Below are 14,703 nucleotides of genomic sequence, written 5' to 3'. Positions count from 1 at the left end.
GCGTCCGTTCAGAAACGACGCATCAAATTACCCGAAGCACCTCTTCCGAGCTTCGACGGCAAATATGAGAATTGGCTGTCGTTTAAAAACGCGTTCCATAATATGATAGGCTCGCGGACTGATTTATCCGAAATCGACAAATTACACTATTTAAAATCGGCACTAATAGGCGACGCCGCGAGCAAAATAAAGATTTTCGCGGTTAACGAAATAAACTACTCGAAGGCATGGGAATTGTTGGAACGTGCGTATGAAGTAAAGCGGATTTTAATTTCACGTCATCTTTCGTTAATATTAAATTCATCAGTGTTAGAAAAGGAAACGACAAGCGGATTATCGAAACTCGCCGACGACACCTAACAACATATCGCTTCTTTAAACGCGTTAGGAGTTTCCGTCGGATCCGAAATGATTATACACATTTTAGAAGGCAAATTACCGAGGCATACGCTAGAAAAATGGGAAGCGACACTTGAACGAGACGAAGTTCCGACACTCGAACAACTATACGAATTTCTATATAAAACCGCGGTATGCGCCTCAAAACGAGAACGATCTAAATTATCCGACACGGAAAAGAATAAAGGCGATCCCTCGGCTAAAAGGAAACGGATACAGTCTCCAAATACAGCGTTCATATTGAATGCATCGCGAAATTGTATAACCTGCAAGACTAAACGACATCCACTTTATTTATGTGACACATTCAAACAAATGTCGGTTCAGAAGCGCATTGATACGGTGAGAAATGCGAAGGTATGTTATAATTGCTTGCGTTCTCATCGCGACAGTCCTTGTAAATTCTCTAGTTGCACAATTTGCCAAAAACGGCATAACACGCTGTTGCATCTTGAGAGATACGCATCGGCTAACAAGTCGGATGCGGCGCCATCCGATAACGTGAAAAATTCATGACCGACCGATCGGACCGACGGGAGAATGGCTTGTCTCTCAACCATATCACGTACGTTCACGCCACAGTTGCTTACGAGTGCATTAGTATACGTTTATGACGATAAACATAAAAAAATCCGTGAAATGTCGCGCCTTGTTAGACACGTGTGCTACCGCAAATTTCATAACAGAATCCGTGGTGAAACAATTAGATATATATTCGATCGCGCATACATTACCAATTAATCGCGATCAACGCGATCAACGCGACAAACACCGTGTCCAGGGGCGTAACACGAATCATCGTTCAATCCACGCACAACAACTTTTCCAAGGAGTTGACATGTCTCACTATCCCAGCTATTATAGATTTGATCCCCTCCGAAGTCTTTCCACGGGAATCGATTAAAATACCCGCAAATATAAAATTAGCCGATCCGGACTTTCACGTACGACGTTCGGTCGATTTACTAATTGGTGCTGGGGCAACGTTATCATTATTTTCCGTCGGTCAGATCAATTTGTCTAACAAGGATAACGACTTATATTTACAAAAAACGCGTTTAGGATGGGTGGTTGCCGGCAATGCGGCAACTCGGATAAAACCGAAATTCGTATCGTGTTATTTAACGAATTTAGAAAATTTATTAACTAAATTTTGGACGATCGAAGAAGTAGCAACCGTTAAACCGCGATCGAAAGAAGAAAACGAATGCGAAACGTTTTTCACTAAAACCGTCTCTCGAAATCGCGATGGACGTTACATAGTTCGTCTACCGTTTCGCGCTTCACACAAACATCTTGGCGAATCGCGATCCATCGCAATCAAACGCCTCTTATCATTAGAGCGGAAACTCGACAGAAACGTCAATTTGAGACTCGAATATACGCGGATAATTGAAGAGTACAGGGAGTTAGGGCACATGTCTTTAGTGGAAAATCCCGACGACGACGGATTTTATATGCCGCACCACGCCGTGATTAAAGAATCGAGCAACACGACCAAATATCGAATAGTCTTTGACGCGTCGGCCAAATCAAATAACGGCGTATCCCTGAATGATATTCTAATGATCGGCCCCACAATTCAGAATAAATTATTCTCTCACTTAATTCGATTTCGCACGTATAAGTGCGCCATATCGGCTGATATCGAAAAAATGTATCGCCAAGTATTGTTACACGAGGACGATCGTCGATATCAGAGAATTCTGTGGCGAGAAAACGGGAATATAAAAACATTTCAATTGAACACGCTCACGTTCGGAATCGCTTCCTCACCATTTCTTGCAATTCGCACCGTGCAAAAACTCACGGATGACGAGGGTCAAAAATATCCGAAGGCGGCCGAAGTTCTCAAAAATCATCTATATGTGGATGATTTATTATCCGAAGTCGAAACTTTCGAACAGGCACGCGCAACTAGAGACGAGATCATCGAGCTGTTAAAGCAGGGTGGCTTCAATATTAGACAATGGGCGTCTAACGATTTGCGCGTAATTAACGATTTATCCGACAAGGTTTTGCATACGAATTTAACGTTAAATATCGATCGTTCTTTAAAAACATTAGGCATCTCGTGGGACACAGTCAATGATAAAATATATTATTCCGCACACCCGATTAACATCACGGGAACGCTAACGAAACGAAAGATTCTGTCGGAAATTGCTAAAATCTTCGATCCGATGGGTTTGATGGGTCCAGTGGTTCTCTACGCAAAAAGATTGATGCAGGACGTATGGCGATGCGGAGTACATTGGGACGAATCCGTTTCGCAGAGTATCCACACGGAATGGTCGGAATTCATTAAACAAATGAAGACCATGCATCGTATTCAGTTCGATCGCGAAGTATTGATGAAAGATCATTGCAACGTTCAGATTCACGGATTTTGCGATGCCAGTAACATCGGTTATGGAGCATGCCTATACGTGGAGCATGCCTATACGCTCGATCGGAAAACATAAAGAAATCAGTAGTAAATTATTATATTCAAAATCGCGGGTCGCGCCGTTGAAACCCGTTACAATACCGCGGCTCGAATTGTGCGGTGCCTTATTGTTAGCAAGGTTGTATCGCGAGGCCAGTGACGCATTGAATATCACGCCAAATAAAATCGTTCTTTGGAGCGATTCCACTATCGTGTTACATTGGCTGAAAACTCCGCCCCATCTACTCAAAACTTACGTCGCTAATCGTGTCGCGGAAATACAAGAACTCCCCGGTTCGATCGAATGGCGGCACATACGGTCGGAAGATAATCCGGCTGACGTACTATCGAGAGGTCAATTACCGCAGGCCTTTGCGCGAAATAAAATATGGCGTGAGGGACCTTCATGGCTAACGGGCAACGAGTGTGACTGGTACAACGAGAACATACAAACAGTCGAAATATCCGAATTAAAAACGAACACGTGTTTAATCGCCACGCCTAACGAACCTGAAATTTTCAAGAGATATTCTTCGTATTCTAAACTATGTAGAATCATGGCATATTGCCTCCGTTTCCGACCTACCCACAAACACTCCGGATCCCTACTCGTTGAAGAAATTAATGAAGCCGAAACGCGGATATTGAAAATCTTTCAAACCATATATTTCTCCGACGACATCACTAAACTCAAGAACACGCATCTGCCTTACAAGGGCAAATTCGTCGGTTTAAATCCTTTCTTGGAAAATGGATTTCTCGAAAACGGATTAATTCGTGTTGGTGGACGACTACAAATGGCAAATTTAACATTTTCCCAAAAATATCCCATTCTACTTCCGAGCCGGCATCAGATAACCGACCAAATCATACGCGAAATACACGAAACCCATTTTCACGCAGGCATTCAAACAACGTTATATATATTGCGACGTAAATTTTGGTTACTTGACGGTCGCAACCAGGTGCGAAAGGTCATTCGCACATGTATACGGTGCCTCCGATTCGTCGCCAAGGCAGTCGAGTATAATATGGGAAATCTTCCACCGGTCCGTGTACGCGAGGCATCTCCTTTCGCAAATACTGGCGTAGATTTTTGTGGGCCATTCTATATTAAAGAGAAAAAATATCGCAATCGTGCACGAATCAAGGTTTACGTGTGCGTATTCGTATGTATGACGATAAAAGCGGTGCACCTCGAAGTCGTAAGTGATCTCTCAACAGAGAGTTTTTTAGCAGCCTTACGAAGATTCATCGCGAGACGCGGTTTACCCGAGAATATATATTCCGATAACGGAACCAATTTTATAGGCGCGAATAACCAACTAAAGGAATTATATGTCTTATTTAACTCAAACGAACATAAGGAGTTGGTACTTCACGCATCCGAATGTCGTATTGCATGACATTTCATACCGCCAGCAGCACCTCACTTCGGCGGATTATGGGAGTCGACCGTAAAACTTTTTAAACATCATTTCAAACGAGTTGTAGGTGACTCTCTATTTACATTCGAAGAGTTGAACACGTTCACCGTGGAAATCGAGAGCATTCTTAATTCACGGCCCATCACAGCCCTATCATCTGATCCTAATGACATATTAGCCTTAACCCCTGCTCATTACTTAATCGGTAAACCGTTAACATCTCTACCGGAGAACGAATTGTCATCTGTTCCAGCTAATCGATTATCCGCATGGCAACATATAACTAAGGTTCGCCAAGATTTTTGGACACGATGGAGTCTCGAATACCTCAACGAGCTCCAAAGGCGTGCCAAATGGACCGAAAACGGTCCAAAGATCGAAGTCGGAACAGTCATCCTCATTAAGGATCAAAACACACCATGCACACAATGGGCATTGGGCAGGATCGAAAGGCTTCTTCCAGGCGCAGACGGTATAGCCCGCGCGGCTACCATCAAAACGGCAAACGGAGAGCTGAAAAGAACGACGAAATGTCTATGCCCTCTTCCAGTCGAGCGATAATCATATCGCACGACCTAAGCGTAAGCGTTAAAAAATATTCATCAGTCGAGCGATAATCATATCGCACGACTTAAGCGTAAGCGTTAAAAATCTTCATACATGAAGATTCCCATAATGCGAATTAAGATACACAACAGTGTATCATGCGGACCGCAATAGCTATAATACAAATTTCATATACGAATAATTGATCGTAACCCTCTCAACGGGGGGAGGATGTTGCGTAGAAGAGTCGTGCACGACAAACAAGCGTATTAGTCACATGTCAAACCCACGTATACGTGAACACACACAAACATATCCATGCATCCTCTCTCTCTCTCTCTCGCTCACGCTCTCTCGCGCTCTCTCTCTCTCTCTCGCTCTCTCTATCTCTCTCTCACATGCCCCCACTCACTCGCAGTCTTACAATAAGAAGTGGTTCTATTTGCCATAAACAAGGAAACAAAGAGAACAAAGAGAACTCTATGCACACGCGAGAAGCCCGGCGGATGGGCAGTTCAGTTAGCTTTTCGACATCGAAGGTGCGTGACGAATATCCGTACGAACCGAAGTTATAAGCGAAATATAAATTGTATCGAACAGACGATCCAGAATACGCAACGACTCAAGGACATCGTCCTCCAGGCGTAGTCGTATGCGATCCTCTAGGATCGTCCTAGAGACATCACGACTCAGGGATCACAGTCCCCCAGGCGTCGTCGTGATTGATGCGTGCGATGAACTATAGTGATATTAGTGATACCTCCACGAACTTTTAAAACGTGAATGTGTAATTTCGTTATTTGTAAAACTGACATAATAAAGGGAAAAATTGACAACCAAAATCAACGTGAATTTTAAAAGTGATTGACGTTGACACAGACCAGATCCCAATACTTTTTTTGAAAAATTTGTCGCAGATATCATTAGAATTATGTCCTGTGGAGGAATTATTTTTCGTGGCAATAAAATCCCAATACGTTTGAGAACTTTCATAGCTGATGCATCAGCTAGAGCTTTCATTTTAAATCATCGCAGTCATGTGTCTAGCAAACCCTGTTCCAAATGCAAAATTTCCGGTGTACATATGGAAAGTCGTATGGTCTTCAGTGGTATTAATCATGCTCTTCGAACTGATGAAGAGTATATTAGATGCTTAGACGAGGATCATCACAAAGAGGGTAAAAGTCCTTTAGCATCGCTTCCAATAGGTATGATATCATAAGTACCTTTTGAATACATGCATCTTGTATGCTTGGGCGTTGTAAAAAAACTTTTAACTGCATGGGTCCACGGTAAATATTCACAATTGTCAAAACTTTCCGGAAGATCTATTTCTATTGTATCTGAAAGATTAAAGATTCTTAAAGTATATTGCCCTTCAGATTTCGCAAGATGCCCTACATCTCTTGATACTTTTTCTAAATATAAAGCAACCGAATTCCGCCAATTTTTGCTATATACAGGTCCTGTTGTAATGTATGGTATATTAAACGAACAATTGTATAAACATTTCTTATTTCTTCATGCTGCTATTAGAGTTTTGGTTTCAAAATCACCATCGAGACAACATTTAATGTTTGCAGATCTTGCATTACAGAAATTTGTTCTTCGTTGTGATGATCTTTATGGTCCAACTTTTCATACGTATAATATTCACGGACTCCTTCATCTCACTGACGATGTCAAACGTTTTGGTAGTCTGGATTCATTTTCTGCTTTTCCTTACGAAAGTAATATGTCAATTTTTAGGAAATATTGTAGGAAACCAGGTCAACCCTTGCAACAGTTTTTTAATAGAATGGCAGAGAAACGGGTTCATGATTTAAACAATATTTGTGATGTTGATTCCTCTATTCGTGTGTCTATACCGCATAATAATGATGGTAGTAGTCGTCTTCAATAGCGTAAAATACAATTCAACGAAATATCGTTAAGTATAGATGAACGCGATAATTGCTGCATTTTAAATGACGGATCTATCTGTATTGTCGATAACATTGTTATGAACAATAATACCTACTGCTTAATTATAAAAAAATTTTTAGAGATTGATAATTTCTACGATGTTGGTATGGTATCATCGGTTTTTCGGGTATATAAATGTACAACGTTAAGCAATGAACTCTTTTGTATTAATTTGGAAGAAGTTAATGCAAAATGTTACAAAATGCCTTTTTGGAATTCTACATCGATGGACAATGATGAGGAAAATCATTTGGAAACAATACGTTGCAATACGTGGTCGCAGTTATTATACATAGTGAGAAGATGTAAGATCTGATGTTGTAAACATTTTTAATTTTTATAAAAATGCGAAAATATTACATTCTTTTTTTTACATTACATTTTATAATACTTTTCTTTTCTTTGCTGTCTCTATTCGTCTTATTTTTGTACCTTCTTTTCAAACATTTGCAAATATTGTAATTGAATGTTATTTTATATATACTGGCTATTTTATTGTTTTTCTTCTACAGTTAAAATCTGCTTCTCATCATCTGCGCGTTTCATAAGTAATTTATATATTTATATATTAGCATGTTTATTTTCCATTTTCTTAATACTCTCACTATGTTTGTTTCATATATATCTCATCAATGTGTTAAAATATTTTAATATTCTTTTATAATCTTTTATTAAACTGTATACTTAAAATTAAGAAAAACTAATTTTGCTCCCTTTTTACTGCAACTACATGAATTTTCTGTATACTATGTGTTATAATATGTTAATATGTACTTACAAGGCAGAGATGACCGAACGACCGAAGCGAAACATCGCGAAACCATCGCGGTATTTGACGACGTCTTCGGATGAGGCCCCTCCGAAACAAAGAAGGATCGCAACAACCAACAATGCTGCAAATGTTCAGGAAGATATCCAGGACATAAGGAGGACTCTCGAAGAAGAACCTACTTATTTCTATAATAATAATAATTATTATTATAATATTACAGAAGACTCTCTCTCTCGTACACATACATTCCATCACAAACAAACATTCTATCAGACGTAGCCGCTCCATCAAATACAAATTTTCAATCACTCGGTCAACAAGATACATTCGTTCAATCACACGCAGAAAATGAAGCACATACATTAACTCGATCATACATCAACATTCAACCTTCAACCTTATTTCATAACACTAACATATCACAAACACCACAAACACAAAATTATAACACATTGCGCCAAACGGCAACTATGCCGATAATGTTTTTGCGGAATTTTAGGATCATCGTGGAAATTCTGGTGCACGCAGAGACGTTCCTTCGCAAAATTTGAATGTTGGCAGTGGAGAATCAAGGGCACATAGATATGATTCAACGCAACCAGAAAAGTCGGACATTCGGTAAATTTATACATATTTACTTATTACATGTTTATGAGGAGTTTTGTGTTATTATATTATTATAAAGTTTAATGTTATTAAAAAATAGAAAAATATTAAAAATATAGATTAAAATATAAAATATTAAAAATATATCTATAGTAAAAAATATATTTGAAAACATTAGTAAAATGTATATATTCTTATAGAAGCATTAATATTTAAATGTTATTTTATGTTTACAGGAAAATACACGAACGCTTAGATCGCATGGAAACACAAATGAAGCAAGTATCACATCGATTAATACATTTAATGACATTTTCATTGTACTGATTTGTCGTTATATTTTATTTGCAGATCAATAAATACTAATCTGGAAAAAATTTTGAAATATGTCCAAGATCGTCATCGCGCACCACGAAAACCGGCCATTTTCCCTATAGCGTCACGTCAGGACATGAATGCTTACGGCGTTGGAATATCCATCTTCGTCGAAAGAATCGACGAAGATGGATATTCCAACGCCGTAAGTGAAAAGAAAAATTGTACTTTTTTTTATTTCTAGTTCTTCGTATTCCAACATATAATTTTATTAATCTTTGATATGTTGTAGGTGAATTATTTCCGTTACATTGGCGGTTTTAATTTGAGAGAAGCTGTCAACATCTGCCTAAAGAAAAGTTTGAAGGATATCATCGCGTCATCTTTTACATGGTGGGGCCGTGAAGGACACCGGTCATTGTACAATACTCGTTTTGTTGCGGCGATTTATGGTACGAAATCGAATATATTTGTTTATGCATTGTTGATATAACTTTGTGTGTCCTTAATGATAATGCAATTTGCGTTTATTTTTCAGATGGTGTATGCCAAAATAAACATTTTGAAAAACCTACGCGTTCTGAATTCCAAGCGCAAATGCGAGAGGCCTTGAGGATGTCCAAGGAGAGACACAGGAGCAGATCACGCAAGACCATTCCGCACGGCGGCGGCACAAGGGTTCAACGCGATCTATGGAACGACGAGCAGTCGAACGAAAGTACGGATCGAGAAATTATTGACGATTAGATAACGTGTATGTAAAAATTTTGATTTTATTTCTTATTTAAATATTTTTGTAATTTTTCGTAACATGACAAATTTTTTTATACATCTTTAGATAATGGAAACTATACTTGCGAGGACGAAGACGAGAAGGACGAGGACGAGGACGAGGAGGAGGACAAGGACGAAGAGGAGAGGAAGAGGAGAAGGAGGAGGAGAAGGACTACTACGCGATCAGTGGATTCAACGACATATGTCGTTGAATGGATCGCATCTCTCTCGAGAAGAGCAAACGGCACTTTTCAGCGCCTTTTTTAATCATCCAACTTGGATAACCTCGATTATCGCAATAAAGAGCACTTTTCAACGTTAAATTTTAAGAACCTGCCATACACACAAATACACACACATGCACACGCACTCACACACAAAAAATATGAAATATTAGAACGCTATAAAAAGCGTTGCAATTATACACGCACGCACGTACGCGCGTGTGTGTTATAATTGTAACGCTTTTTATAGCGTTCTAATATTTCATATTATAAAAGCTTTCTCGCGTATATTTTATATCGTGTGTCGCAAATACAAATAAATGAGTAGGTTTTTAAAAACTGTATTCATTTATTTGAAAATATTGACATGCGCGATATAATATATTACGTTATTAAAATAATATACAAAATAATATTTTAATAATAATTATATTTTATATGATAATAATAAATATTTTAATTTTCTATTTGTTGTCTGTTTAGATTCTTCTGGTCGCGGTCATTGGAAAATCCATCAGCAAGTTTATTCATTAATACTATAATTAGAATTTAACATCATGTAATTAATATCATGTAATTATTATAAAAATTATAGAATATTTAAAGGTCACAATTTAATTATAATAATATTTTTAATTTAGTTTAAATAACTTTAATTAATAGAAAGTAATATGTTTATATTTTTCATAACTATGATTATATAAAATTATGTAAAAAGTATATGTAAAATAATGTCTAAATAGTTAATTAATTAATAAACTTTATTGTTCCCCTCAGGGTTACAATCTTTTACAAAAAATCTTAAATCTACTTTTATCCTAAACTTAACCTATACTTATAAACTACTTGAGGGATCACGAATCTCTTCGCTCCTCCTCCCTCCTTTACACACACACACACGCCGTCGACTTCCGCTTCCTCTTGTCTTTTATTCAACCTCTCAACTCCGTCGTCCCTCCCTCTACCCTCTCTCTCCCTCCCTCTCTCTCTCTCACTCTCTCTCTTCCTCCTCCCCCTCTCTTCTCCCTCCTCTATCTTTTCTTACTTCTCTTTCTCTCTCTATCTCTCTCATCCACCATTCTCCCTCCCCTCCTCCCCCCAATATCCACCCCGCCATTTCCTGCCAGCTTTCCCCCCCAGTCCTCCACACTCTACACCCCTCCCATACGTGTTCCCAAGTTTCCGTCTTCCCCTCACATAACCTACATATTCTTTTATCTTCCTCTTCCCAATAATTACTCTCTCCTATCTCATTCCCCAATCTAAACCTCAATACCCTCCTCCACCTGCTCTCTCCCCATCCCTTCTTTAGATATTCTGGTATTCCTTCCTCCTTTATCATCTTATACCACCTGTTATATCTTGAGTCTCTTATCCTTCCTTCTCTCTCCAACCTTTGCTCCTCTTTGTCCTTCTTAATCAATTCTCCAAACCACCCATCCCCTTCCTCTCTCTTCCTCTCTACCTCTCCAATTCCCCATCCCCTGCTTTCAAAGAACCTCTTTCTCTCCTCCTCCCACTCTGATCCTACCTTTCCCCCCCTCGCCCCCTCCCTCAATTCCTTCCAGCATAGTCTCGTCAACTCACTACCTTTCCCTTCCTTCAGCCTTCCCTCAAATCCCCAAGCTCTCTTTCCCGCTCTCTCTCTTAACTTTCTCCTCTTAATTTCTTCCCTTATCAAATATCCTGGCGTTCTTCTCTCTAGGCGCAGTAGCCACCTCATATATCTTTCCTCCAGTCTCTCTATTCCTTCCCTTTCTTTCCAACCCCATATCTCAACTCCATAGCTCAATATTGTCCATATTAGCCAGTCAAACAGCCATAGCCTTCTACTCCAATCCTTGCCAAACTTTCTCTTCCCTATTCCCCATACTTCCCCCATTACCGCCGCCGCCCTCTTAATCCTTTCCCTAATATGCGCTTCTTGTCCTCCATTCCTCTGCAACGTATATCTCAGGTACCTAAATTCCTTTACCTCCTCCATCCTTTTTGTCTTTACTTTCGTCCTATACTTTTCGTCTCTCTCAGTGCTTCTTTCACTCTCTCGACTAAACCCTCTCTTATCCCTCTCATCCTCATCGTCTCACATAATACCTCTCTGTTCACCGTGTCAAATGCCGCCTTCAAGTCCACAAATAATGCTACTATTCTCTTTCCCTTTCCCAATTGTCTATTTATTAGATAATTTACCACATATATATTATCCATTGTACCCATTCCCTTCCTAAACCCTGTTTGATTCTGCGGAATCACCCTTTTAGCCTCACATTCCTCCCTCAATTTTTCCGCTAGCCCCATCATATACACCTTGTATAATACCGCCATCAATGTTACCGCCCTATATTCCTCCATTGTCTTCCTTCTCCTTTCTTCACAATTGGTACAATTACCCCCTCCTTCCATCCCTCCGGCCACCCCTCTCCCTTCCACACCCCCTTGCAAAAGTTCCACCCCCAGTCTACCAAATCTTCCCCTCCATATTTCCAAACCTCTCCTGGTATTCCATCGTACCCGGCTGCCTTCCCATCCTTCAACCTTCTGATCGCCCCCCTAATTTCCTCCTTACTTATTTCCCCTTCTCCATCCTCCCTTCTCCTATCCCAATTTCCTCTCACTACTTTGTACTCCACCCCTCCCAGTAATCTCATAAAATAATCTTTCCATTCTCTCTCCTCTATATTCTCGTTCACTCTCCTCCTCTTTCTCTTACCTCTATTCACAATCTCCCATACATCCTTCTCTTTCTTTACCTGCTCCGCTTCTTTTTCCCATCTCTCATTTTCCTCCCTTTTCTTTTGCTCGCCTAACTCCCTATATTCTCTTTTCTTTTCCCTATATCCTTTTTTATCTTCTCCCTCCCTCCTCCATTTCCTCAATTCCTCTCTCACCTCTCTTTTCTTATCCTTACATTCTTCATCCCACCATCCCCTTCTTATTATCTTTTCTTTTCCCTGCTCTTCCTCTGTCACCTTCATCGCCTTTACGGGGGGTAAGGGATATACAGTAATAGATTATGTAATTGGAGATGAGGATGTGAGAGGGAGAATCAAAAGAATGAGAATAGGAGATAAAATAGATTCAGATCATCATCCGGTGAAAGTATGGGTGGAAGGGAAAGTGGAGAAGAAGAGGAGAAGGGAAAGGATTATTCTCACTTCCATATCCCCCCATGCTTCTTCCAATCCATCTCCCATTAATTTGCCCATTAATTTCTAATGCCATCTTTTTCCTAAACATTTCTCTACCCTCCTCATCCCATATCACTCTTCCCACTCCTTCTATCCTTTCCCTTCTCCTCTTCTTCTCCACTTTCCCTTCCACCCATACTTTCACCGGATGATGATCTGAATCTATTTTATCTCCTATTCTCATTCTTTTGATTCTCCCTCTCACATCCTCATCTCCAATTACATAATCTATTACTGTATATCCCTTACCCCCCCGTAAACGTAAATTCGCCTTCCTCATCCCTCCTCATATTTCCATTAAAAATATTCCATCCTTTTTCTTCAACCAATTCCACTAACTTTCTTCCGTCTCTATTTATCATTTCGTCCTTTGATCTCCTTCCTTTCTCACCTCCTGACTCCTCCTCCTCTTCCTCTCCCACCGCTCCTCCCTCTCTTCCTGTTCTCGCGTTAAAGTCCCCACCTATCAGTATTCTACTTCCCACTTCCTTTTCTTCCATCCATATCCTTTAACACTTCCTCTAAATTCCCCTTTACATATACTCCTATTATTTTCCACCTTTCCCTCCCCACTCTCACTCTTCCTTCAATTATTCCCTCTCTTTCTGATTTTATTTCCTGTCCTTTCTCCATTACTTCTTTTCTTATTCCCATAGCCATTCCTCCCATTGCTCTTCCTTTCCTACTTCTCCTTTTTGCTATTTGTGTCCCCCATTTGTATCCTTTCGGTAATTTTCCTTTTATCCTATCCTATCCCTTCTCATCCACCCATGTCTCTGACAACACAATAACCTAACCCTCCTCTCCCTCCATGACAGATCCTCCAAAATTCTCTCCTTTCTACCTCTTAATTTCTTCTTTTTCTCCATCATCTCCCATTTTTGCTCCTCACTTCCTAATCTGACTAATAGCATCTCCCGCCCTTTTTCTTTCACTTCTCCTATCCTTTTAACTTCCCCTACTTCCACCTTCGCTCCCACTATCCCTAATATCTCCTCCACTTCCTTTCTTCTTTCTCCCTCCTTTACTTCTACATCTCTTATTACCACATTCCTCCTCCTCTCCTCCCTCTCTCTGGTGTCTAACCTTCTTTCTAACTCACCTACCTTGTCCATTATCTTATTCCCCCCGTCCTACTTTGTATCACGTTATCCTCCTTCCTCTCTCCCTCCTCCAATTTTTCTATTCTTTCCTTCATCTCCTCTAGCTTCCTCCTCAACTCCCCCCTCTCCTCCCTCCATTCCTTCTGTTGCTCTCTGAACCCCCTCCTCATTTCCTCCATCTTCTCGTTCAACTCCCTTCCCTGTTCTCTACATTCCCTTCTTACTTCCTCCATCGCTCTCTCCGTTCTTTCTGCCATTCTCTCAAGGCCCTCTTTCATTTCCCTCATCCACTCTCCCAGCTCACTCATCTCTATTTTCTTCACCGGCGATCTTTCTATTATTTTACTTTTCTTAAATATCTCCTCCTCTCCCCCTCTACTCCTCTCCATTTCATCCCTCTTCCTTTTCCACAACTCGTCTAGACTCCCTATACTCCCCCCTCTCCCTCCCCTTCCTTCCTAATACACCTACTCTCTCCTTTGCCTCCGTCTTCATTTGAACCACGCGCGCTTCTCTGTTCCCCCTTCTATCCCTACTGTATACTCTATGCCCCTCGTGCGCCTCGTTGTTTCCTGCCTATCTACCCACTGTCTATGCCTACCGCCCGTTTTCCTATGTCTCTATTTACTATCCCCCTATTCTATGCCTTTTATCCTGTCACCTCGCTTCCCTTTATTACCCGTTTTTTCCCTAACCCGGCCCTCCCCTTATTCCCTCTATACTCTCTCACACTCTTTCTCACCTCCGCTCTTACACTCCATCACTCTCACTATCACCACCCTTCTGCAATTCTCACTAATTCTCACTCACACTTGCCTACTTTTCACGTGTCAACCGTTATTGCACCGGAAGCGGAAGTTTAACTCGTTAAAGGAGAATTTACATTGCGTTCAATGTCCGATGTATAACGTCCGATTGGATACAATGGGTTTGGGACGCAACGTAAATCCTCCTTT

The 14,703-nt window shown here is 40.3% G+C and overlaps 3 protein-coding genes and 1 pseudogene across 4 annotated transcripts; all 4 read left to right on the top strand.

Annotated features, from left to right (window-relative positions):
* The first annotated feature begins 714 nt into the window (after positions 1-714).
* LOC145966759 (uncharacterized) lies at positions 715-5,764 on the top strand. Its single transcript, XM_083091093.1, has one exon. The coding sequence runs from the start codon at positions 2,794-2,796 to the stop codon at positions 4,231-4,233; it is 1,440 nt and encodes a 479-aa protein (XP_082947219.1). The 5' UTR covers positions 715-2,793; the 3' UTR covers positions 4,234-5,764.
* LOC145967203 (uncharacterized) lies at positions 4,272-4,815 on the top strand. The gene is made up of 2 exons (XM_083091859.1): positions 4,272-4,284; positions 4,346-4,815. The coding sequence occupies exons 1-2, from the start codon at positions 4,272-4,274 to the stop codon at positions 4,813-4,815; spliced, it is 483 nt and encodes a 160-aa protein (XP_082947985.1).
* LOC145967202 (uncharacterized) lies at positions 5,453-8,608 on the top strand (annotated as a pseudogene). Its single transcript, XR_014437305.1, has 5 exons — positions 5,453-5,529; positions 5,680-7,070; positions 7,551-8,155; positions 8,380-8,421; positions 8,495-8,608. The product of XR_014437305.1 is annotated as an uncharacterized LOC145967202 (transcript).
* LOC145967201 (uncharacterized) lies at positions 8,595-9,946 on the top strand. Its single transcript, XM_083091855.1, has 4 exons — positions 8,595-8,663; positions 8,751-8,910; positions 8,997-9,212; positions 9,297-9,946. The coding sequence occupies exons 1-3, from the start codon at positions 8,595-8,597 to the stop codon at positions 9,203-9,205; spliced, it is 438 nt and encodes a 145-aa protein (XP_082947981.1). The 3' UTR covers positions 9,206-9,212; positions 9,297-9,946.
* Positions 9,947-14,703: the final 4,757 nt, after the last annotated feature.

Source organism: Camponotus vicinus, unplaced genomic scaffold (genome assembly GCF_025532165.1).
Source record: "Camponotus vicinus isolate PSW18456_S1 unplaced genomic scaffold, iyCamVici1.0 SCAF_2, whole genome shotgun sequence".
NCBI classification, from domain to species: domain Eukaryota; kingdom Metazoa; phylum Arthropoda; class Insecta; order Hymenoptera; family Formicidae; genus Camponotus; species Camponotus vicinus.
Note: the sequence above shows the minus strand (reverse complement) of the source record. Positions and strands in the feature narration are given on the sequence as shown.

Bases quoted from the DNA above. Each gene is read 5' to 3' on its own strand.
- LOC145967201 (XM_083091855.1), top strand. From the start codon at position 8,595: ATGAATGCTTACGGCGTTGGAATATCCATCTTCGTCGAAAGAATCGAC. The intron at 8,664-8,750 runs GTAAGTGAAAAG...GATATGTTGTAG, and splicing joins AAGATGGATATTCCAACGCC to GTGAATTATTTCCGTTACAT. The intron at 8,911-8,996 runs GTACGAAATCGA...TTTATTTTTCAG, and splicing joins TTTTGTTGCGGCGATTTATG to ATGGTGTATGCCAAAATAAA.
- LOC145966759 (XM_083091093.1), top strand. From the start codon at position 2,794: ATGCCAGTAACATCGGTTATGGAGCATGCCTATACGTGGAGCATGCCT.